At 45.7% G+C, this 23,075-nt stretch overlaps 1 protein-coding gene across 6 annotated transcripts in view; it reads right to left on the bottom strand.

Annotated features, from left to right (window-relative positions):
* Nucleotides 1–2,999: 2,999 nt before the first annotated feature.
* LMO1 (LIM domain only 1) overlaps nt 3,000–23,075 on the bottom strand; it is a 61,210-nt gene continuing 41,134 nt past the window's right edge. For all 6 annotated transcript variants that reach the window (XM_085063187.1, XM_085063181.1, XM_085063185.1 and 3 more), the window contains 3 exons: nt 18,739–18,952; nt 7,974–8,099; nt 3,000–3,449 (listed from right to left, as the gene is read on the bottom strand). In XM_085063187.1, coding sequence (XP_084919313.1) covers nt 3,344–3,449; nt 7,974–8,099; nt 18,739–18,944 — 438 coding nt within the window. In that variant the 5' untranslated portion in view covers nt 18,945–18,952 and the 3' untranslated portion in view covers nt 3,000–3,343. The remainder of the gene's footprint in view (nt 3,450–7,973; nt 8,100–18,738; nt 18,953–23,075) is intronic.

Raw genomic sequence — 23,075 nt, 5'->3', positions numbered from 1 at the left:
GCGGCTCACAAGCCAACGGCAGAGGGATGAAATGCAAATATAGCATTTCTTGTAAAGTAAATTAAGCTAACAACGAGGTAACAAACCGCTGTTAATATTAGATTAACTTGTTTGGCAAGATATGAAATGGGGTGAGCTGGATTGCCGGTGGCGGAGTGCTCAATAGCGCTAATGCTGCTCAGGGAAGTATAACATCCCTCTGACAGACAGGGGCATGCTCCAAAAATAAAATAAATTAAGTCTGCAGGAAGAGCCAGAATCTGTGCAGCAATTACACCAGCATTAAAGATGAATGGAGACGAAGCCTAAGATTTTGATTGCCTTTAAATACTGGCTTGTTTTTTAATCTTGAAATCAGACTGTGCTGTGATCAGCCATTAGCCCCAACCACAAAAAGAAAAAGAGACAGAAGATCCTAGATTTTAACATTTGTCGTATGAACTTAAAATTCCTCTTTGATCTAAGATAAGGAGGCAAATGGCAGATAATGCAGAAGTTAAAGCCAGTTGAGAGCAGTTGGCAGCTGGGCTGACATTGGGAGCGATGGAGGCTTGGGCAGAGGGGTCACCAGCAGCAGTGTCCTCAACGCAGGGACTGAGGCACAGGCTTAAATGTCATACTATATGCCAGTGGTCACTAAACTGATTAAGCAGTGGTTATCTTTAGCAGTAAAAAGGCTATCTGCTAATACTAAATGATTAGCGGCTAAAATGCCATTTACTCTGCTCTGATTCCTTGAATGAATATTTATGCCAAGTGATGACTGTAACACCATCAAAAGGTTTCCGTGCTCTGCTCCGTAGAGTGGAAGCGATTATTCAACAGCAGGTCTGCACTCCAGCACTTGTTTCTATTAAGCAAATTTGCAGCGTTCAGACAAGAATTCATGATTGCATTGTCCTCCTGGGATTTTTATTTTAAAAGGGATCCCACCTCCATGGCCCTTTGGGGCACAGGCTGTGGGAGGTAGGCCTTGTCTGCTGTGCTGACACAGAAGGATACAGATGCTGCACAATTTCTCCCTTGTAATTTTTTTTAAAATATAAGGCAATTGGACATTTGCCATACCCCATTCAGCACTGAGAAGTTGTGTCTCCTGCCCCAGAATTTCCTCCCACCCACCCAGTTGCCAGCTGGGGTTTTGGGGGGTTTTTGCATGAAACAGCATCATGAAATTCCTCATTAGGCATCAGGATTTGGATCTGGAGCTATGGTGACAAATCATGAGGGCTGTCCATCAGCAATGGAGCCCCTGAAGCCCAGCAGGGGAGCAGTGCTTGCATTTCACAGCAAGGGAAGTGCAGGGAGAAAATGGGAAACCACTGCTCCTGAGTCATGGCCCATGGTGCAACTAAGGTACCTTTCTCTGAAGAGCTCAATTTTCACAATGGTACCAAAACTCTCCTTAAGAATGTGACCTGGAACTGAACAGCCCCACCAGCTTGTTTGGTGAGTGGTTTGGGTTTGGTTTCACTGCTCCCTTCCTCAGCACAGCACAGCAGCCTTGCGCTGCCATTGTGTGCTGAATTGCAGCAAATCCCACGGGCAGGCAGGCAGGGAGCCATCAATCCTGAGCACAGGGATTGATGTGCACAGAGGCAGTGACTGTCTGGCAGCCCATTTCAAAGCTAGGAATTGAAACGTTTGGGCAACAAGCTGCTCCTTCCATAGCCCCAGGGTGGCTGCCTCCGATAGCCTCTACAAAAAGAGCATCAACTCTAGGGTTCCTCAAAGGACAGCCTCCCCCAACCCCAAGAAGCACTAAAATGGAACAGCAGTTTAAACACCACATATCCATAGGCAGCTGTAAGTGGCTTTTTAATTGCTATTCCATGTTTATGGGGATAAAAAGCCATGCATTTTATAATGGGTCTCCCAACCCAAAACATCTGTTTGTGAAGAATAATCACTCAATCAATCCAAGTGTCGGAGGTAGCTCTAGATGACAGGCAGTATTTTGAAGCATGCCAAGTGTCTGGTGGTTTGCTTCTGCTTAGCCATTATTCAGCACAGGTGTACATAAAAGCATTTCATGCAACAGGCAGAGCAGCACCAAGCTGCACTGCATCTGGCATTTGCAATTCTGAGAACACACACAAGCGACCCAGGACCAGCAACCAATTAAGTCACATCAGAAAAAAAGTGCTCGGTGTCTATTTATTAAAGGAAAGGGGGGTAAATCTAAGAAAAAGCAAGAAGACAAAATAAATAGAATTGCAGCCATCCTTTACAGCTACTGGTGCACTATATTAAAGTGACACTCACTATACAAAGAAATGTGTTTGATACAGTCCAGTGGGTTGCACATGAATTGCATAACCTTGAAAATCATTGCACAAAGCATCGCAGCAGGAACACAGTTCAGAATTTTTTCTCTGGGAGATGCTTCAAATCCGATTGCTTTTATTGCATGGGAGGTCAAAGCACCTGGCACAGAATAAGCAGAAAGGGCTGGGAGCAGGGATCTGCTGCATCAGCGCCCGGTCACGTCCCAGCCCTGACATCAGCTCTCGCAGCAGCTCTGACCTGGACAAGTGATGCCCCATGGGAAATTCCCACTGCCTAGCAAAGCCTTGAAATTAATATTCTGATCAATGCCCAGGCACCTGTTGGCAGGGCTGAAGGGAGCCTGTTCCTCTCAGCCCAGACGGGACACACCGGATCAGCCAGCCGGCAGGAATTCCATGGCAATGCTCTGTCTGAATCCACAAGGAGCCTCTCAGCCAGCAGCTCAGCACGGCACAGCAGCCAGCGATGCTGATGGTCCCAGCCATCAGCTGCCCCAGCCTGTTCCCTCCCATTGCACAGGGAAGCAGGTGGTTGGACATAAGTCTCCACAACCCTGCAGCAGCATTTCCCCCCGTTGTTATGTGAGAACCTGCCTCTGCTGTGATCCGTGCAGTTTCCAGGGATCTATGCACACGTTTCCAACAGTCTGCTCAGCTAAAGCACATGAAATGCAGGCTTTTTGCCAAACGGGGAAGAAACCACAGCAAAGATGACCAGGAAACATTCATAATTTTTAATTCACACCAGTAATAAAATTGCATTACATTTTTCATAAAATAAATGTTCCAGTTTATATACAGAAAACAGACTGTACAGAGCCCTCCCCCAGACCCCAAAAACTCACAAACATACAGGCAATGCAGTGCTCAGCTAAGCAGGCACAACTGTACATCTAAAATTGTAACTGCTTTGTGTTGGGGGGGAAAAGTACTACAATGTATATAGTCCTCTCTGGACCAAGAATTAAAAAAATATTGCAGGCAAGCTGACAGACGCCCTCGCTGCTCGTGCGGCCAAGCGCCCATCCCACAGTGCTCCAGCGAAGCAGGGGCTGTTATTGAACCTGGGACTCGAAGCTCCCGTTCAGCTGCCCTTCCTCATAGTCCATCTGACACAAGATCATGTTGTTCTTCAGGAAAAATTTGTCTCCCACGCAGAATCTGGAAGATAAAACAGGATTAGTGGGTGTGGCTATGAGCAGGCGTTAGAACGGGGGGAATTTGAGGCAGTTTGGGTCTGAAGGCGACTCTGGTGAGCAGAATTTCACTTCTAGCTCTGCCAGTGCTGTCAGACTGCAAAAAGCCTGTGTGCTTCTCCCCTTGCCATCCCAGGGTTTTGCTGTCCCTCTCTCTGTGGGGTCCTGTGCCAGCTGCAGGAGGAGGTTGGGAGCAGTTGGGGAAATTTGTCCCTGCAGACAAGAGATGTCAGCTCTCCAAACAGGAAATCAAGTGGGCAATATTACACAGAGCCTAGCTGAAGTTTTTGCTGGTATCCACATTTCCACAGCTCCCTCGGGTGAAGCAGTATTTACACTAATTTCCAGGCAAGGACTGGCTATTAAGTCCTTCCTCACCCCCTTGTGTACAGTGCTGAACAATAAATAGAAATTTCTCGGTGGCTGGACTCCTAACCTTTATCTTCATTGAGCGAAGGGCACTGCTCTCTATATACCATGTAAATTGTTCTGTTTGTCTTGAAGTTGACAGAGAAGCTTGTGATATTTAACAATTTTATTTGACCATTAAGGTCAAAAAAGTTCCCCATATAAGATCTGAGAGGTGCGAATTGACAGCCAATAGCTTTTTTCCGCCCTGCCTGCTTGCCTGGGAATCAGAAGCTAATCTTTACTTCTTAAGATAACAAATAATGTTCTCTGCACCCAATTTAGGGGCTGTTTTTTGTCCATCACACTGGCAGGGCAGTGACAGAGCAGAGCACAGGCTGCCCCAAGAGCTGAGTCTGAAATCAGCCTTAGGTCCCTAAAGCAGAGAGACACCCTGGGTCAGGCACTGTGCCTCAAGGCAGCTCTGAACTGAGAGGAAAGGGCAGGTAGCAGCCTCTGGCAAGGCCAAACATCTACAGGGCTTTGAAGGAAGATCACTGGAGATGACCCCATCCTCTGGAGACTTAGCAGACCTCAAATGCCCATTTCCCCTGCTCCCAGGCAGAGCTTTGGCACTGCCTACTCCTTGTCTAAAGTGTTTTCATCATTTGGAACTCAGGCAGCTTCAGGCAGAGCATCTCCATAAAACTGAGTATTTTCTACTAAAAGAACAGGACTGATAATTTTAGAGCTCCTTTACAGGCCCAACATGGGCACAAGTTTTCTCCAACTGGACACCTGCAAATAAGCTGATTAACTTGCCAGGCTGGTAGAGAGAGAACTGAGCATTGGTTTACACTTTATAGGATTTCACTGAAGACCTTCCATCTTCTTCCCTCTGTGGTACATGCTCTAGTGGTTCTGAAATTCAACCTTTTTTGTATATTAAAAGGATAAAAATTATTCCTAATTTAACAGCTTTTATGCTAAAAACTGTACTGCACACACTATCCTTACGACCACCTTCCCCACCAGCAGGTTTACTCACAATAAATAACAGCTGTGTAGCTGCTTGTTTTTTTTTACTTATCCCCACCTTAATTGCCATGTAAACCTCCAGGAAGAGAAATGTAAAAATTACACTTGCCACCAGCATCATCAACAGCTGTCTTTTGCTAAACCTGGTTTGGGTCCCAAGGAGCCAAAGAGGAGCTGGTGAATTTGGGAGTTGGAAGTGGGGTAGGTGTGTGGCTGTGTTTACAAGCACATGGGAACTGAAATGCTCTCCAGGGGTAGCCTAATGTGAAGTTTTGGGGAAGGGCTTGATTCACTGGGAAGGCAACCCTTTCCAGCTGCCAGTCCTGCAAAACCACCAGTAAACTGGGATCTCTTCAGCTGCTGCATCACAACTGGAGACAGAGGATTGAACAGGGTGACTTCAGGCCCAGTTTCACACTGCCAGCCCCCATGCCTGGAGCAGGGATGTTGCAGAGCTCATCTGGGTGATCAAATTCCAGCCAGCAGCAATGAGAAACAGGTGCTGAACCTACCCTGCCATTTCTTGGAGAGTGATTTTTCTTCTGAGCAAACCCACATTTCAAATAATGGCAACAAGCAGCTGCATTTCCTGCAACCCTTGTAACACTGACTTATCAGCTAGTTAGAGCAGTGACCAGCTTTTATTCAGCTCTACCATGGCCATGACGACTTTGGAACAGTTTAAAGCATTGTGGGCTGAGCAATAATGCAGGACTTGTTGTAAACCTGATGTTTTAGGGAATGAAACTAATGAAAACACTGCACACTTGGTAAAAATATTACAGATTTTGCTCTGATAGATATAGCACTCTATGCAGAATTCAGCTAGAGAAGGGCAAGCAAGCTTGAAGAGAACTAAGGAAAGTTCTTCATCATCAAATCTTCTCAGAGCTGAAGAACAAGAAGGGGTTTCAGGTGAGGTTTCCAATTCAGAACCAGTACTGGCATCCACCTCTGCTATTTTGACTTTAGGGTTACTTAATCTCACTGTTCTCAGTTCAGCATCCAGTGCTGTCTGTTACAGGACCACTTCCACTCTGCCTTTTGAAGCCAAAATTTCTACAGAATATGTCACAAAAGTCATAAAAACTTGTAGCCCTCTGATCTCAGCCAAAAATAAGAATCTACACATATCCCATCTTTCAGAACAACTCAGCTCCTCACAAACTGAGCAAATCCCTTGTGCATCATGGCACAACTCTGCCAGAGAAGGGGGATTACCTGTGCTCTCCTGCTGGGCAGTGACAGCCCCTGGAGGTTGTCTGAAGGGCAGAGCAGGACCACACTGCACTGAGCACAGAACAGTGCTGGCAATTGAAGAGGGAAGGGAGGGAGAGAGGTGCTTTGGAGCCTTTGAAATAGAGGGTGAAATTTTTAAAAAATAGTGAAAATGCAAACTAGCCAGCACTAGGATTTTCTGGGAGAGAAGAAGGGTAAAGTAGGGGTTTGGTGACAGATATCCATCGTTCAGACTCCAAGGCCAACCAGCACTCCTGCCTGTGCAGCTCAGAGCTGTCACTTGCCTCTGCCTGGGTGGACATCTGAGATGCTCCAGCCCTAGATTTGGCGTGGAGTTTGGGAGCAAGCCTCTCCTGCCTGGGAATGATCAGCAGGATGAAGAGAGCTGATCCTGGGGGCTGATCCTGGCAGCACCCACAACACTCCCGAGTCCTGCTGATCGTAGCAGTGGGGAAGCAGCCCCTCGGGGAGTGAAGGGATCCGCTCAGGGTTCAGGAGTCACAAAACAAGACTGGGCAACTGAAAGATCCCGCGTGGCTTCCGCAGAGAGCCCAAGGCCAGGAGCCACTAGATGTCACTGCCGCCCCGGCACTGCCACCGCGCCCGTGGAGGCGACAGCATTAATGGGAGTTTTGTACCAACAAACACTGCCCCCGCCTTCAGCAAGCCAGCGAGTAAAGCCACCTCTGCTCCAAAGGCTCACCCCATCCGCCTCCTCTGTGCTCTGACACCAAATTCATCTCTGGGGCTAAGCCACTGCGAGGAGAATGGGACAGGCTCTCCTAAGTACAGGGAGAAGCTGGCAGGGGTTTGAATTCACACACCTAACATGTATGGCTGCTCCATGAGAGATCCCTCTGTGACTCTTTTCTAGAGTGAGCATGGAATGTTTAAGTCAGGCTTTTAGAAGTTCTGGTACAGAACTGGGTTCTCCATCTTCCCAGAAGTTTTGTTATCTCTCTCATACCTAGCATGCATGAAGCACTGCATGCTAGTTTCATCTCTGGGAAACACAACCACAGATCCAGAACAGGAGCCCCAGCACAGCCTTGGACTTCCGGCAGTCACTGCAGCTTGACTAAACGAGCAGTAAGAACAGCAAGCAGCTTCAAGTCTATCTTAGACAAGAATGGATAGATGGATGCATCAGAAGGTGACACAGTATCACATCTGGTTCTTGGGCTTCCATTCTGCCTAAGATGATCAACAAACATGGTGCTGGGAAGATTTTTCAGAGCCCTCCCAAATTCAGCTGGCTACAGGTAGTCCAAGTGAAAACACTGTGCATGACCCTTTATTACACTCCTTAATGTGCATCTTTCACTGGGTAAAACCCAGCAGAAACAAGTCAGCCCCACACAAAATTATACCACCAAGATCCCTGATTAATTACACAACAACTAAAGGGATTTGTTCCTAGTGTTGCAAAGGGCTTAGCCAGAGTATTTTTCTCCTTCCTGTCCCTTCTCTTTATCCTTCTTCTTTTCCATCCCCAGTTTTGAGTGTGTCAGAAATGTGATTTAAGCAAGATAACATCAGTTTGCCAGAGGAGGACCATTCTCCATGTTCTGCCTTCTGCAAAGAGGATAGATCCTGAAAGGACGCCGGAGCAGTTTGTTTTATTCAGCAGCAGCTGTGCTGTGTACAGTCTGTGTCTGTGTCCTCCCCCCTGCCCCTCCAACTCCCACCAGCTCCAGGGGGATTTGCAGTAAAAGGGCTACAGGTATTTCCATGCATTACCCAGGTCAGCCCGAGCCCTGCCAGCAGGCTGTGAGCCCCGGAGAGGCAGCGTGCATCAAACATTTCCCCTGTTTTGTGGGCAAAGGTATAAATTAGTTTGTGTGTACAAAAACTGTGTCCTCACCGCTGGTTGCAGAGCTGACAGGCAAAGCAGTCCAAATGGTAAACATTATCTCTGGCCCTCATCACCATCTCAAAGGCAGGGATCAGTTTACTGCAGGCAGCACAATTCCCGGTGGTACCAAAGAGCCTGCCAAAGAAGCACAATCATTAGAAGCCATTTTAATTAAATGGTGGAAGGACTAATTAAGTGTAATTAGCAGTATCAAATACTGTATTGCACCAATAAATAGAAGTTGCAGTCTCCATTTCACTGACCAACCAGCGTGCGGGAACTTGGGATAAAACTGCCTGGTGAGCAGGCTCCGATCGTCGAGGTGAAACTTCATTTGGTTTGTGAGCCTAGGGCTAATTTGCTGTCTAATGGAGAAAAGCATTAAACACTTAGAGCACTATTTTGGGGCTCACAAAATTTCAGTCAAAAACTATCTGCCTCTCTGCAGCAGTGGGGCAGGTGCTGGGAGCTGCCCATCCTGCTCCACATGGGTTTGCTCCGCTTGGCCACAGCCTGATGGAAGAATAGGCTGGCAGCAAGAAGTCCTGCAAACTTTGCCAATCCTGGCAGAGCCCAGGAAGAACCTCACTTACCTGCTGTTTAAAAAGAAAAAGCACCATTTCTCTTGCAATGAGTGCACAGTGCTTTGCAAGGCATCTCAGAGAGCAAGCCCTCTCCCCGGCTGTGCCCCCCTTCTGCTGCCTCCCCATCCCTCCCGGGAGCCAGCTAAGCCCTTCCACGGCGGCCTGAACAGCATGCTCAGCCGTTCCACTTGAGCTCCCCGCTCCTCCAGGACAGCCCTTCAGCACTGGAAGCTTTGCCATTTTCATCTTGGCTTTCACTATCTGTCTCCACAGATGTCTGCTGCTGTTACAGCTCCCGCCGGGGGACTCGAGCAAGACTGCAGCATCCTTGCCCGGCGCCCTCGCCCGAGGTGTCCCTGCAGAGCCCGTGTGTGCCAGGGGCACGGTGCCACCGCGGTGTCACAGCCACACCGACCGCCCAGGGGCACTGATCCAGGGGCTGGCAGAACCAACTTTCACCCAAGCCTCTGGTCAACGGGCATGCAGTGAGTTACTTTGCCTGGAAGATGATAAAAATCGTGTTTTGGGGGCAATGAGCCTCAAGACGTATGATTCCTGCTGGCCATTAGCTCTGTGCACGCAACGCGCCGCTGCCCGCAGACAGATCTGGGCTCATGGTTTGTTTCAACCCATTGGTTCTGGCTGATTCCACAACACGCAGATGAGAAGCATCAGGAAAATCTATAACCAATTTCTAAACCTGCAATTTGCCAAGCTAATCAATACTAATTATTACTGGCCAGTAATTGTGAATTAAAACACCCAGCAGTGTTATAGAAACCGCCGCACAACTCTCCCACCCTCCTACAGTGCCGTGCTCCTGAAGTCAGCTTTGCTCTCCAGCTGTAAGAAAGCCCACTTTTATTTTTCTTTAGAAGTGGGCTTTCATTAGGCCTGGCTGGAAAACCCCAGGCCTTCCTATGAAGAAACATCTCTGTGTTTTCCCTGAGAGCTAAACCATGCAAACCAAAACAGAAACGCTCGTGCAGGACAGAAAACTCTCAAAGGGAGTACCAACATTTGTTCCCCTACGATTCCATCATCTGAGGACTGAAAGGCAGAATGAAATCCCAGCTGTATAATTTGCAGCAGCAAAAGGCAGCCCCTTTCTCCCTTCAAGCTGACCCCTGTTGCTCCTGCCCCCACAGGCAGGCGAGGCAGGGGAGGCAGCTGGACATGGCCTCGGCTGCCTAACGCCAGCAGACCCGACTGCAAAAATGCGGCACTGAAAAGCGTCCAGGTCTCCACCCTGGAACGCCCTGGCTCTCATTCAGCACCCACTCACAAATCAAGCCATTACTACAGACATCCCCTTGCCACTTGGGCACAGCAAAGCCTGACAGCTTTTGCCAGGATTTTCCCATTTCCCATAAAACCAGGCATCCGTTTTTAGAGTACCCAAGTCACAGCAAACTCAAAAAAAATGAGTCAAATGCATTAGGCAGGGAAACTGGGAGGTTAATCCTAGATTTGCTCTGTGCCCAGCACTGCTACATGCACAAGTATAAAATATCCATTATTCATTAGCATCACAGTTGTGTGGAGCTCAATCTAGATTAAACAAAATAAAGGGGCCCCAGACAGCACCATTTGCATTGTTAAGCAGGTGCTTTTCTTCAGCCTTCAAATAGGAGACTTTTCTAAATGGAAATGATGGGGAAATTTGGACAGATGTTCACTTAACTATTTAAACAGTTAGCTTAAGAAACATGAAAAATGTATTTGGCATCGTATTCACCTGTCTCCTTTCAGGGGTTTGGGGGGTAAACCAATTGTTAAACAGCTTTGACTGTTTGCATAAGATCTGAAGCTTATGTTCTGTCCAGCTGAAATCGTGTTGCCTTCTAATGTCTACATAACGTCGCTTCCTGCGAGTCAGTGTGCTAATCTTTTTCTCTTCTATCAAGTTTCACAGTTCTCCATACCCTCCCTTTCCCAGCAGATGAACATTTCACACTTATTCTAGCACCTCCTAATTTTAATCTGCTTTTCGGGGAGTGATTTAGAGCCCCATGTATTCACCGTACTTCTAAAAATACATTGTGATTTGTAGAGCGGTGAACACGACTTTTTTAAAATCTGTTGGAAGAAAACACAAAATGAACAGAGTCTTTTGCCTTTTCTTGTTGCTTGTAGAAAACCTGCCACCTCTGATATCTCCTGATCCAGAAGCTACTTGAGCTAAAACTTTCTGAAGTGGGAAGCTTAACATTCCTGAAGGAGGGAGAGAAGATAAGGAGCAGGAGGAAAAACCTTCCGCCCCAAGCCCCATCTGTGGTTAAATTTAAAATAACCCCACATGAACAAACTGATCTGCATTCTGTCCCCCAGACACCTTCGTAACAGATCCAACACTCTCTCACACATTCACACACACAAAGTTAAAGCGCATTAGAAAAATCTATCAGAAGATGTTTAGCCTCTACTTACCAGCTTGGAGCCATTGGCATAAAAGAAGCTGGAAATACAGAAAGTTTTCAGTTTGGGGTTGTTTTGCTTCTCCTTAAAAACCCTATTTATTCACTTCCCTTTGAAGTTAAAAGGCAACAATTTTTAAGTACAGATTTATTCCCCTTTATGTAACAGGAAGACCCAGCCAGCTTGTAAATAAGCATAGACTATGCAGATTTAAAATTTAGCACAATTAAACTTTTACCCTGTGGTAGTAATTATGTTTAATGGCTCTTAGCCTGAACTTAACCATGTCTATTGTTGTCATCCAGTCTAAAAGCAGGAGTTTGTCCAAGGACAATTTTCTGTAGTTTATGGGCACACTAAAAACCCTGCTATGCCCTGTTCTCATTGGCTATTGATGTCAGTGTGTATAGTAAAAATTAAAGCTAATTGGCATACAGGAGCAGCCCTGAATGCAAATGAATTAATGGGAAAAGGGAGAGCAGTAGGCAACTGTCAAAGGATGGGTTTTATTTAATCTTGTCTGGGCTAAAGAGGAGTCTTCTGCATGGTGATCCAGACCCCAACAGCTCTGCGAGTACACCTCAAGTTAACTCAAACCATAGTAATGTCACTGCACCCTGCAGAGGTTTTTTTGGGGGAAAAAAAGAATGGTAAAAGGTCCTCACTGTAGGTAAAACAGTAAGAAACTTCTCATATGAACACGTTAAGTTCAGCACCTTTAAACAGATTTTTCATTCAACCAAGATGTTCAGGGGGGCTAAACTGAGAACCTGTTTGCCTATTTCTGTCACCACTAGGAACAACAATCTGGTTTAGTCACTGCCTTCAAGGAGAGAGTCCTCATTTCTTCTCGCCCCCTCTAGCCTGGTGTCTGACTAGATAGCAGCTTGCAATCAAAAAAGGAGGAGAAAATCTTCCCTCTACAGTAAGAGTAAAAATTTTGGAGCTGTTGACTTCACAGGAGACAAAAAAAGAGGAAGCAGGACAGGCACATATAAATAATGAGTGGTACAGAAAGGAAAGGTTGGCAGTGTCAATTGGATTTTTTTAAACACAAGAACAAAACTAGTTCAAAATTCACACAGCTGAGTCGAGACTGATAATTCCCCCAGAAAAAGGTTTTGTCAACACTGAAAGATAAGAATTAGGAACTGAAAGAGGACTAAACTCCTACCTACAGATAAATACCTACATTTGTAGAGATTGTGTACAACTACATATTTTTCCACATTTTATATAGCCAGATTATCTAGATACACAAGTTTTTGAAGCGCTATGGAACTCCATGCTCATATCCTCTCCAGCCAGTTGGTGAAATAGGTTTTCCCATACACCTCTATTTGCCTGCTGCTGTTTATTTCTTCCTTTCATCAGAACCTGCTGTAGAACAAGACTTGCTTTTTGTAGCTGAAAGTCATCCTCATGGAAAAGTTTTGCCCCTACCTTTTGAAACAAACCAACAACTGTTTTTTCTGTGAGCATGGCTCTTGCAATCAGTATTTTCCCCATCTGTGGATATTAGAAATATGCTGAGCTACAAGTGAGATTGGACCAAAGTATTGAATACACCTATAAATGCAGGGAAAGCCTGAACATTACTTAAAAAGAGAAAAGCAATAAGCTGTAAAGCAACTTCAGATAACTTTCCTGTAGTCATCCTTTGTGTTACATTAGAGAAAACCTCAGTGATAGGAGATTCAGCACAGCTAATACGTATTAGCTGGTGCACCCTCCTGTCCAGGACACTGCTCTCAGTGCTGCAGTGGGAAGTCATGTCAGCTGAAGGAAAGGAAATGCATTTTGATACTAATGAAGTTGGTCAAGCTGTCCTCTCATGAAGCCTTCAAGTTCAATCCCAAAGAATTTTTACATCTTGCATGCCAAAGGGTTTGGCATTCAAGGACAGCAGAGCAGGGGGAGTTGAACCAGTACAAAACAGCCCCTGGCCAAGTGACCGCACTGGTTCAGAGATTACTGGGCGTGAACTTCAAGGTTGCTCAAGGGAGTCTGTTTTCAGTTGAAGGACACATCTGAATGTTCACTTGTTTTTACTCCTCTGTTTTTGTTACTTGTTTTTACTCCTCTGGCCTCGCCCTCCATATTTTCAGTGGATATTTACAGAGGGGTTGGGATTATTAGCAGGTAGGAGAAATCCAAGTCTTCCTCCCCTGCCCCAGCCTTTCCCTTGGTGTAACTGAAGCTGCTGACCTTAAGTCCATCTTGGCTCTGGCACTGCTGAACACAAGTGCAACAATGTCCTCTTAGGAGAGTTTAAACAGTAGTCACAAAACTGCATAGCTGAGAGTGCTAGAGCCATGTTAGTGTACCACAGCCATGCAGAATTACTCTCCATCAGCTTTCCTCCTCAGTGAGAAGTTGTGGAGATGGAAAAAAAAAAGGACAAAAAGCAAACAAACCAACCATGCATGGGCACAGGCTGTGAGAAACTCCTGGACCAGCTACTGTGGGCAAAAAAAAATAAAATCTGTACTTTAACATCACAAAGCACAGCAATGTTGCCAAGACACACTGTATTTTGAGCCTAATTAATCCTCCTTAATCTGTACAGACACCAAGTGTAGAAGTGAGAGTGTCCTATGCAGCATGCAAGATGCTCCCTGTTGCGATGCAAGAGCAGCACTTCGGTTTAGTGACATTTTTAGGCTCTGAGCAGACACCATTTGTTCAGCCACCCTGCATTTACACCTCTCCTTCCCACGCTAAACATGTCCCTTGAAAATCCGGCAGGGCATGCTCTTGGTGCGTGTGTGCACACTGTACTTCTCCGGAGGGAAAAAAATCCCAGATTCTCTCCTTCCTGCTTCAAAGGTGCTGCAGCTTCCGCAGGTTAAAGCCACATTCCTAGTATTAGTGATGTCTTGGGGAGATTAACTTAAATTCTGCCTGTTGGGACACACACAGCTCGGTTCCCAAAGGCTTGTGCTCACACATCCTGCCGTGGTTTAATGGTTTGGCTCAGGGAAGGCCACCAGGAGGAGGAATTTGTCCACATCCTCCTGTGCCAACAGAGCAGGGCACCCATGTTTGTGCAAGATCACCGCTCTTATCCACAAGAAAATGAAACCCTGCACATTTGCCAGATACAGAACACTTCACCTGAAGGGCTCCTAAAGCAATTCATTGACAGAATCAATGTGCCAGGGTGTTTGGAGTGGAGCAAAAAGCCCAGGACTGAGAATGTGACTCATCTGAAGTAGGAGCTGCTAAGGGTGGAGTTAAAGCCTCTGTGATACAGACAGTCCTGAGGGATGACAGGGCTACTCTGCTCCCTGGAGGCACCAACACCAGGTGCAGGCTGCAGCACTGATGCTGTGTAGGGTTTGCAGCCCTGATCCAAACATGTGGGAAAGTGGGTGAAAACAACTGCCATGAAACCCACTGAGAACAGCATCAGGGCTTCCCGGAAAGCACTTCTCTTTTACTGATTCACCATCATTTTTTAATGCAGGTTTTGAGCTTTCTTTGGAGTCTAATTAAGGCCCCAATCAGTTTACATGATGAAAAACTTTGCCAACACCAGCATATCAAACACGCAGAAGCAACAGTTCTGCTCGTCTCAAAGCAAGCCCGACTCGCCTTTGCTCGTGTGAGGGCACCATGCTGAGTAAAAAGGAAAAATCACGTTCTTCATCAGCACTTCACAGTGAAATTTAAGTTGTCAGTTCCTCACGGGAAATCCTGATGCAACACCCAGCCCATCCCTGTGAAGCGGAGCCTGGTGAATGTTTAATTACGCCTTGGAACAAACACGCAGCGCTGCGTGGGGGCTGAGAGGAGCCATCTGAGCTCGCATGCTAAGCTCCTCTGTCCCAGAAGCTGCTCCTTCAATAGCGTTTGCTTATCAAAAATAATTAGAGGTAGGAATGCTGGAGCTGTGATTATGAAACAAATGGTAAATCTATTTGCTGAGGCGAAATGTATTGAAAGATACATCTAGACACAGCTGGAGACTGAGGTGATACCACAAGGATAACAACTCGAGATCCAATTTCATCTTTCATGATTAAAAAATGAGCAAGAAAGTGTTTTATGAAATGTGAAGGTTAACAAATGTTCCTTCACAAGCAATGACGACAGTTTATCTTTTGAAACAAATGATCAGGCTCTGGTCTGCTCGCAGCTCCCGAAACACACTGGAAAGATTTCTGCTGCAAACCCACTGAGGATCAGCATGCCCCAAGTGCTCCCAAGGCCTGAGACAAAGCCAGCTCCAAAGGCACACTGCCACAGTGGGGAAAGAGCTGCCTGTGCTCTGTCCCCACCCTCTGCCAGCAGCCCATCCCTATCCCCAGTCCCTGCAGTGGCCATGCCTCACTGACACCTGCCCTAGGAGGGGTGGCACACGAGGGTCCCAGACCTGCAAATTGACAGCAAAATATTCCAGGAGCCCCTGGAATGAATTCTTCTGACTGTTTTTCAGGTAAAGTGCTCCTTTTATGGTGCAACTACTGTGTGAAGTATGAAAACTTATTTTTAGGTGTGAATTCAGTGAAAATTTGACTAGTAGACCAAACATCGTGACTGGTTTAACAAGTGAAAAAAGTGTGGATAGAGACTCTAAAACTACTAATGTGAAGGAATTATATAATGATGGGAACAGTTAATTCTCCAAGACGAAAAATTCAAATTACCAGGAGGGAACAGACAGCAGAGAAGATTGTGATGACAACTTTAGCTCCTTCTAATAATAGAACTAATAGTTAGAATTGAGAGAGAAAGAAATATTATGTGTAGAAGCCAACACAAGATGTTTTAAAGTAAAACAATTGCTTTATACTTCTATAAACATGGGATTGCATAGCAATGCCCTTATTCCTGTCCTGGGAGCCTGAAAGGGTTCCTTAGCATCAGGAGAACAGAAGCCAGGGGTCCAGCAGAACCCCTCCAAAAACACAGTATTAACTAAATTTACTTATTAGTGAGAGCACAAGCCATGATAGCTATAAAGCTGCCTAAATAGCTGAGGGCTAATTAACAACACTGTTGCAGAACTAATGTTATTCCTTCCATCCCAGTCTTCATCAAATTTCCTGGGATATGACAATTATTCTGTTCTTCCCAACTAAAACAGTCAAAGCTCTAAGACCCTTAAATTCAGGTAAGGGGAAAATATTTAATACAAAGGCTACTTAAGCCTTCACTCCACAGTTTAACTGTGCTGCACAGAAAGCAACAGACTCCTCCCTTGTTGGGACAGGAACTATTCTAACTCCAAAAATGGAGACAGAGGTATTACCAGACCCCTTTCAGGCACAGAAGTTGGTTTCAGAGACCACATTTAACTGCTGTGACAGAAGCTACATGGCCATGGCAAAGCTCAAGTTCCAACCACTGCCTTCCCTGGTTCATGTCATGAATCGCCCTCTCTTCTCAAAGCTGGCACTTGGCCATTTCCTGGGCTCTGCAATGCCTGGCTTCTTTTCCATCTCCAGCACAGGCTTCTGGTGTGCCCCAGAAAATTCATATCATCTAGGGGCCATTGAGAAAATCACAGCTTAAGCTTTTCCATCCCAAAGCAGCAATTCTCGGGATAAACCAAGGTGAGAAAGAAGTGCTCTACAGCTGCAGTGATAAAAAGGTTCTTCTAAGCCTGACAGCATCAATACAGCTGTCCTTTGGCACTGTAACATGTCTGACTTGATGCCACACATTATTTTTGTTACGAAACTAGAATAAACCAAAATCAATATGGTGCTTATTAAATGGACAAAATGTGGGGTTGCTCATAGGTCTCAAAAAGCAAATGCAAATGGGAAACACTGTCCAGCTCAGTATTTCTAGCAGGGTTCTGCAACACACAGAAGAAAGCTGAGTATCTATCTTTAGGGCCAAATTAAAAAAGAAAAAATCACAAACACAACACATTTTCAAGACCACAAATAACAAAGTCAAGAGAAGTGATAAATAATGAAGTGGTAGATGACAGATAGAGAGACCTGGATCACTTGGCAAGCTGGGTGCAAACAAGATAAAGTACAAACAAATACTTCAGAAAATAATGCAGCTGTCCTTCCTGGAAAGAAAACTGTTCCTGGAAGGAGCTCTCCTGAGAGATTTTGCAGGTACTTGTGATAGTATCTAGCATGACTCAATTGTGATACTGTGATGAAAGGCTTCCTCAAAAAGGGAAGATTAAGAACTGAAATATTCTTCATTGACACATCAGAATTATGCCCACAACACGGAAAGAGTATAGCTGAGCTGAAGAAGAAGACCCAAAATACTGATTTGGGGGTGGAAATCTCTGTGTCAAGTTTGAACCTTCTGGAGTTCATCTTTTTCAGCTCAGCACAGACAAGGTTAAGGATGCTTCCAGAGCCAAGTGACTTGTGACATTATTAAATACTCAGACTAAAGGAAGGTACAAAAATTATTCATTATAGTGAAGATGGTTAACTCTTTCCTCATCACACGTGTCCCATTTTTCCAAATGCAGCTTTTCCTGTCTTTTCCCCCTCAGATGTGTTCACCCTTACCAAAGCTCGTCCTCACTTAGATTTTGGGGACACACCAAAACATCTAACTGGGCATGGACCTGTGACTGCTGCCCGTGTGGCAGAATTTCAGCTGGGACATTTAATGTGTGCCCTGGAGATTTTCAGCTCTCAAACCCTCCTGTGGCAGCAGGATGCTCTATACACTGCTGGGCTCAAGGGCAAGGTGACAGCTCCCACATGGCAGCTGATAGACTCAGTCCTTCTGTTTGGCTCAGCGCTTAATCTCTTGTCTTTAGGAGGGGAAACTTGTTTGATCAAGTTTAGTGGAAAAATATTTACTGAAGATTTTCAGAAATACGTTTTACATTGAAACACATGAAGCATCTGATCATTGACGCTCATCTAGGCAGCCCCTGAACACTGCAAGGTTAGAAGGCATTTTACCTCCCTATCTTACAACAGCGTGTTGGGTTTGTTTTGCTTCAGATGTTTTGCTGGTTGAGCTTGCCTGGGAAATGCTATCAGTGCTTGAGGAAAAATAAAAGAAAACATACACATTAGCTGGAGATCAAGTACATTCTTCCAAAGGAAAAACAAAGCAAAACTCAGAGTGTTTTGCAGTGTGACCCTCATAATAATGTTTGCATTAGGCCTGCTGTCTTATTAATATTCATTTATGTTTGCATAAAGTATTTTGCACAAAACCCCCATACACACCAGGCAAAAAATCCCATGTGTTGTTATGTATTGCAGACACACACTGACAGGATGGTTCTAACTCCTAGTTAGTGATGGTCTCTGCTGACTTCCTCAGACAGAAAAATTTTTTGAAGTTGATCTGTAATTTTGGAGTTTTGCTCTGTTTAGTTAGGGAAGAGACAAGAGCCCCTTGGGAGGAACCTTACTTAAGGCTAGAAGCCTGTCTAAAAACTGTGACTGAAAAAGATAAGGTAAAGGTTTGGTCAGGTTTTAGTCAATATGCAGGAGTATAGCACCAGAGATATGCAAGGAGAATTAAGAGTTTTTCCTAATTTACTCAGCAAGCTGAGTTTGTTCCCGTTGGTTCATATAATAAAAAGTCATTACCTCCTCCTCCTACCTTCACCTAAGAACAGGATTTCACCTTCCTGACTACAAAATACGTTAAGTGTAAATAAAAAGCCCTGTTTAGACAGTGGAAGAAATTCCAGTGTCTTCTGGGCAGGGCTGGCCATGCACAAGCAGATGTTTTCACAGGAGAGCTTTAGGCAGCCAGACAGCCAGCAGCACGCTGAGAGGCTTCGCAAAGAGCCCACAGCGCGTCCCTCTATTTACCTCAGGTAATCTCTGCGGCAGAGAATGAGATTTGCTTTTGTGTAAAGAGTTGATCCAACCTCTCCAAGACGACAGTCACAGCAGGCACACTTTAGACAGTCTTCATGCCAATACTTATCCAGAGCCTTCAGCAGGTACCGGTCCTTGATCTTTCGGTTGCAGCCAGCGCAGCCCTTCTGCTTCCCTTTGGGTTGTACGGATAGCATCGGCACACCTGCAACGCAAACACAGCACTGCCTTTAGAGGACATCCAAACAGCTTGGCATTTGGGGTGCAGCTGTGAGCAAACACTGCTGCTGCTGCCGTTACCAGGAGCTCACATTGCATGGAGGTGACAGTCAAAGGAATTCTAACTTCACCTGCTGTCACAGGCTAAGAGGGAGTGTGACACTCGCAGGAATGCAGCCCTTTTTTCCTAAGGGTAGGACTGACACAACGCACCAGACTCCTTCTAACGAACATCTTGCAGCAGAATAAACTGGCTGCAATTTCAGTGTTTGTTTTTTCCCCTCATTACCTGTACCCATGTGTTGTTAATTGCCTGCCACAGGCAATTAAAAAGAGCAGAAGGGCCATCACTGCATGTACCCCCCAGTCCAGCATGTTGGCTGAATCAAGTTTGATGGGGAAGGGAGAGGAGTGGGTATAAAAAGATATGGTATGCCACTGTTTTTTCTCTCTTGTGAATCCTGTTGGTGACAGAGGTCTGACTGAAAGCCAACCAGGGGCTGCTCCAAAATAGATGTGATTCAAAGCCCTTGAGGACTGCTGAGAATAACCCCACCAGTGCCCTTCTGCCACTAGTGAAGCCACGCTCCTTAAGCAAAGCAGAGCATTCTTCCTCCTCTCGTATCGCTAGAGATGGCAGCAAAAAGCCAGGAGTTTCTTCCTCCCTGTGAAACCCCTGCTGGGACTGCAAAGCAAGCATGAGACAGCTGGGTGTGAGGTGGTGACAGCATACTCAGCTCAGGAAGCTGGGGGAGACTTGCTGTGGTCACCTTCCACACATTGCTGTCTCCAGCTTTTTCCTTTTCTCCAAGCAGCCAGTGCCAGCTATGCTGAGCACTGACACAGCTGTGATACCTGTCACCCTTCTCAGTTTAAGAGGGAGGCTGGAGAGGACTTTATGGAATCAATAGGCAAGGTGGAAAAATAAACAAGGATTGTACTGTGGGTGAGGAAGAGGACAGGAAATGATTAAAGAAGAAATTAACTCACTGAGACGCCATAATTCCATTTGCTCTAGAGTGTTGATTTAATTTGTTATGATTTTTATTTTTACTGGTGTCAGTCACTGAAAATGACAATGCTGGGCCTGTAGCAAGCACACTGTTGGCTTAACCAATGCAGAGATGATGAGAAGGGACACTTTGGCACAGTAGCAGGTGTCAATGGTTATATACTCTTACACGAAGTTAATCCACCCTTTCTGCAGGAAGCGCTGGATGTCCCAGAAAGTAGCAGACTGATAATAGAATTATTAACAGTCCCTTAACCAGAGAGGACTGAGTCAGTGCCACTGCAGTAAGTGACATTTGCTGCTTTCCTTAAAAGCCAGGGTGACCCAAGAGTGGCTAATGGTCAGCACATGTAAACCCACCACTCCCACAGTAATAATTGCTTTGTCAGAGCTGCGAGCAGACGACAATAGCACTTAAGACACCTCTACACAAACAGCGAGGTATTGATCCATCTGTAATCAAAGTCATCTCAGCAGCACAGAGACAGGCCAAGTCACATTCAAAAACCCTAAAGGCTTAAAGAACCCTCCTGCTCTCTGCTGCAGCACACTCAAAACCTGCTTGCCAAGTCTCTACAAGCAAACTTTCGACACCATTGACAAAGCTGCAATAATTAAGTGGAAATTTGTACCTTTGTTAGACTGCCCCATATGCAACCCGCAAGGTTCCCGAGAGAAATTCTACATACAAAGCCACAGAGACACACATGCACTTTGCAAAGAGGGAGAAGACAGGGAAGCATCAGAAGTGGAATATTCTGCAGGTGCCAGAGGTCAGAATGCAGAAGTGCTATGTGCCTGGTGAGAGTTTCTTATGAGAATGAGGGAAGTGGCCCCGTGGTTCTAGGTACAGATTTTTTTTTGTTTTGGTTGGCTTTTTGTTGGTTTTTTTTTTTAATCCCAAAATACATTTTAATAGCAAAGAGAAGCTTGAATTCTCGAGTAATTTCCATGCTCTTCCCAACTCCACACCAGGAAAACAGCACATTGTGAGAAGAGGCTGCCTTGTCGTGAGGCAGAGAAGGGCGAGCACGTGAATTTGCATTTGCAAGCTGTGTAAGATCAGTACCAGTGATGAAAGAAAACAGTTCGCACCTATGAAAACCAGGACCTAGATGTGCGAATTATGTTTTTAGATAGGAGCCCCAGACACCAGCAAGTCATTATTCACCCCTCAAACAGGCCCTCTAAATGTGTACCCTTAGAGGCAGAGGAGGATTTCTCACAAGGAGGGGTGTCACCATGCAATCCTTTTGCAAGGTTCTGTAGGCAACATGAGGATCCTGCATCTGGAAAGATGTAGATTCAGATACCCAGCACACCTTAAACCCCTGCTCAAGAGAGCTGCTGCATGGGTGGGGCTTGAGATCAGCTCTGTGACTCAGGAGTAGAAGATCCTGAGGCAGATGGGACTTCCCAAAGCCCCACTTTTGAAAGCAGTGCCCTTTCAGCGGTATAGCTGCCCTCAGTCAGAGACAGGGTTCCAATGCAGCAGCAGCATCGGCAAGCACAAGGGCGGCTGTGCAGGGATGAAACCCTGGCTGGATCATTGGGAGAGGCTGGTTTGATCATTTAGGGCAGGTTAGGAGGGTCTCCTGTGGCAAGCAGGCCTGGATGGCTGAGGGCTGACTGCAGGGGCAGTTCTTGTTCCATCTGTGGCTCTGGCAGCCCTCGCTCACTGCAGCCATCTGAGCTCCTCACTCCTGCAAGAGCACCACTGTCTTGTGAGAGCCTTCTGCAAGCAAGGGGAATGCAACACTTTGATTTGCTTCTAATAACTAGCGAAGGAACAGATACAGATATATTTTTAAGCAGTACCTTAAGCAAGGAAAAAAGCTATGTATTTGGTCAGTGTTCAGCAGGGGGCTTCCTAATGAAAAAAGGTACCATTTCAGAGATCATATGATGTTCAAAGCTGCTATTCCCACTCAGATAATAACGAGCAAGGTCAGCCTCTGCTGGTCAGGTTCAGTGTTTTGAAATTACATTTTGGGCTGTGAGGTTTCCCTCCGACATCCCAACCAACCGGTCTGCACAGAGCACACACACCGCTACAGAAAGTTGCAGCTGCAATTAGCTGGTGAGTTGACACAGCAGGCAAGGCGTGAAACAAAATTTCAAAAACTGCCAAACTTGATCAGCAAGGGTTCCTCGAACACTTGCCATGTCATTTCCAAGCAACAAGAGAGAAGCATCTCAGAAGCTTAACCCTTTTCACAGTCAGAGGCTTGCAGAGAGAGGGCACAATCAACACCAAACACTGCTTTCCTCCTCCTGCCTCCCCCTTCCAGCAGAACTCAAACAGCCTGGGCTCTGCAGGCAGAAACCACCTAGAGAACTGCTCTTTCTTCTTGGAAATTTCCCCACTGCAAGACTGTGATGCTGCTTCATTTCTCTGTGGCCATTTCCCCCCAGCACTTGCCAAAAATTACAAGATACCTAGTTCAATTTGGTAAGGGGCATGTGGTGTCATGGGGCTGTCAAGAAACAAAGGGGTCACCTTCCACAAATTCCATGTGTGCTCTATGGGCGAGGATTAGAAAATGACAAGTAGCATTGCAGAACAAGAAAAATTAACAGCTGGACACTTATATATTTAAATACAGGATCACAAGGGAACACTGATTATTGGCAAATTCTGAAAGTACCATCAAGTTGCTCTCTCCTCTCCTGTTGCTAGACATCCAGTGCTCTCTTTTCTTAGAAACAGTAGATGAATCCTTTCTATTTCTGGCTACCTACACTCCCTTCTTTGCCCTTTACAACTTAATAGACTTGCTGCTGGTAAATACAAAACTAAACCCACTCTGAGTGCTCAGAGCTCCAACACACATTAAAAAATTATAGACACCACCTCTGGACATACTGAAATTTATGTCTGTGTCTAAAGAGGCTGTTATTGTAGTGAGTAATCCAAACTTTATTCACAGCCGGACAAACAAGCTTTAATCAGCCTGTATCTGCTCAGTCGGAGGCTTTCTGTAAAATGATTCAGCCGGCTTTATAACACAAGTGTCCACTAAGTACACCTCTAAATTTTTCTAAGCCATTTTACTGATATTTCTATTCACATGGCAATCAGCTGCAGTTCCTCTAA

Source organism: Lichenostomus cassidix, chromosome 5, assembly GCF_008360975.1.
Source record: "Lichenostomus cassidix isolate B80296 chromosome 5, HeHo_3.0, whole genome shotgun sequence".
Classification (NCBI taxonomy): Eukaryota; Metazoa; Chordata; class Aves; order Passeriformes; family Meliphagidae; genus Lichenostomus; species Lichenostomus cassidix.
The sequence above is the reverse complement of the archived record's forward strand: the minus strand, read 5'-3'. Positions and strand labels throughout refer to the sequence as shown.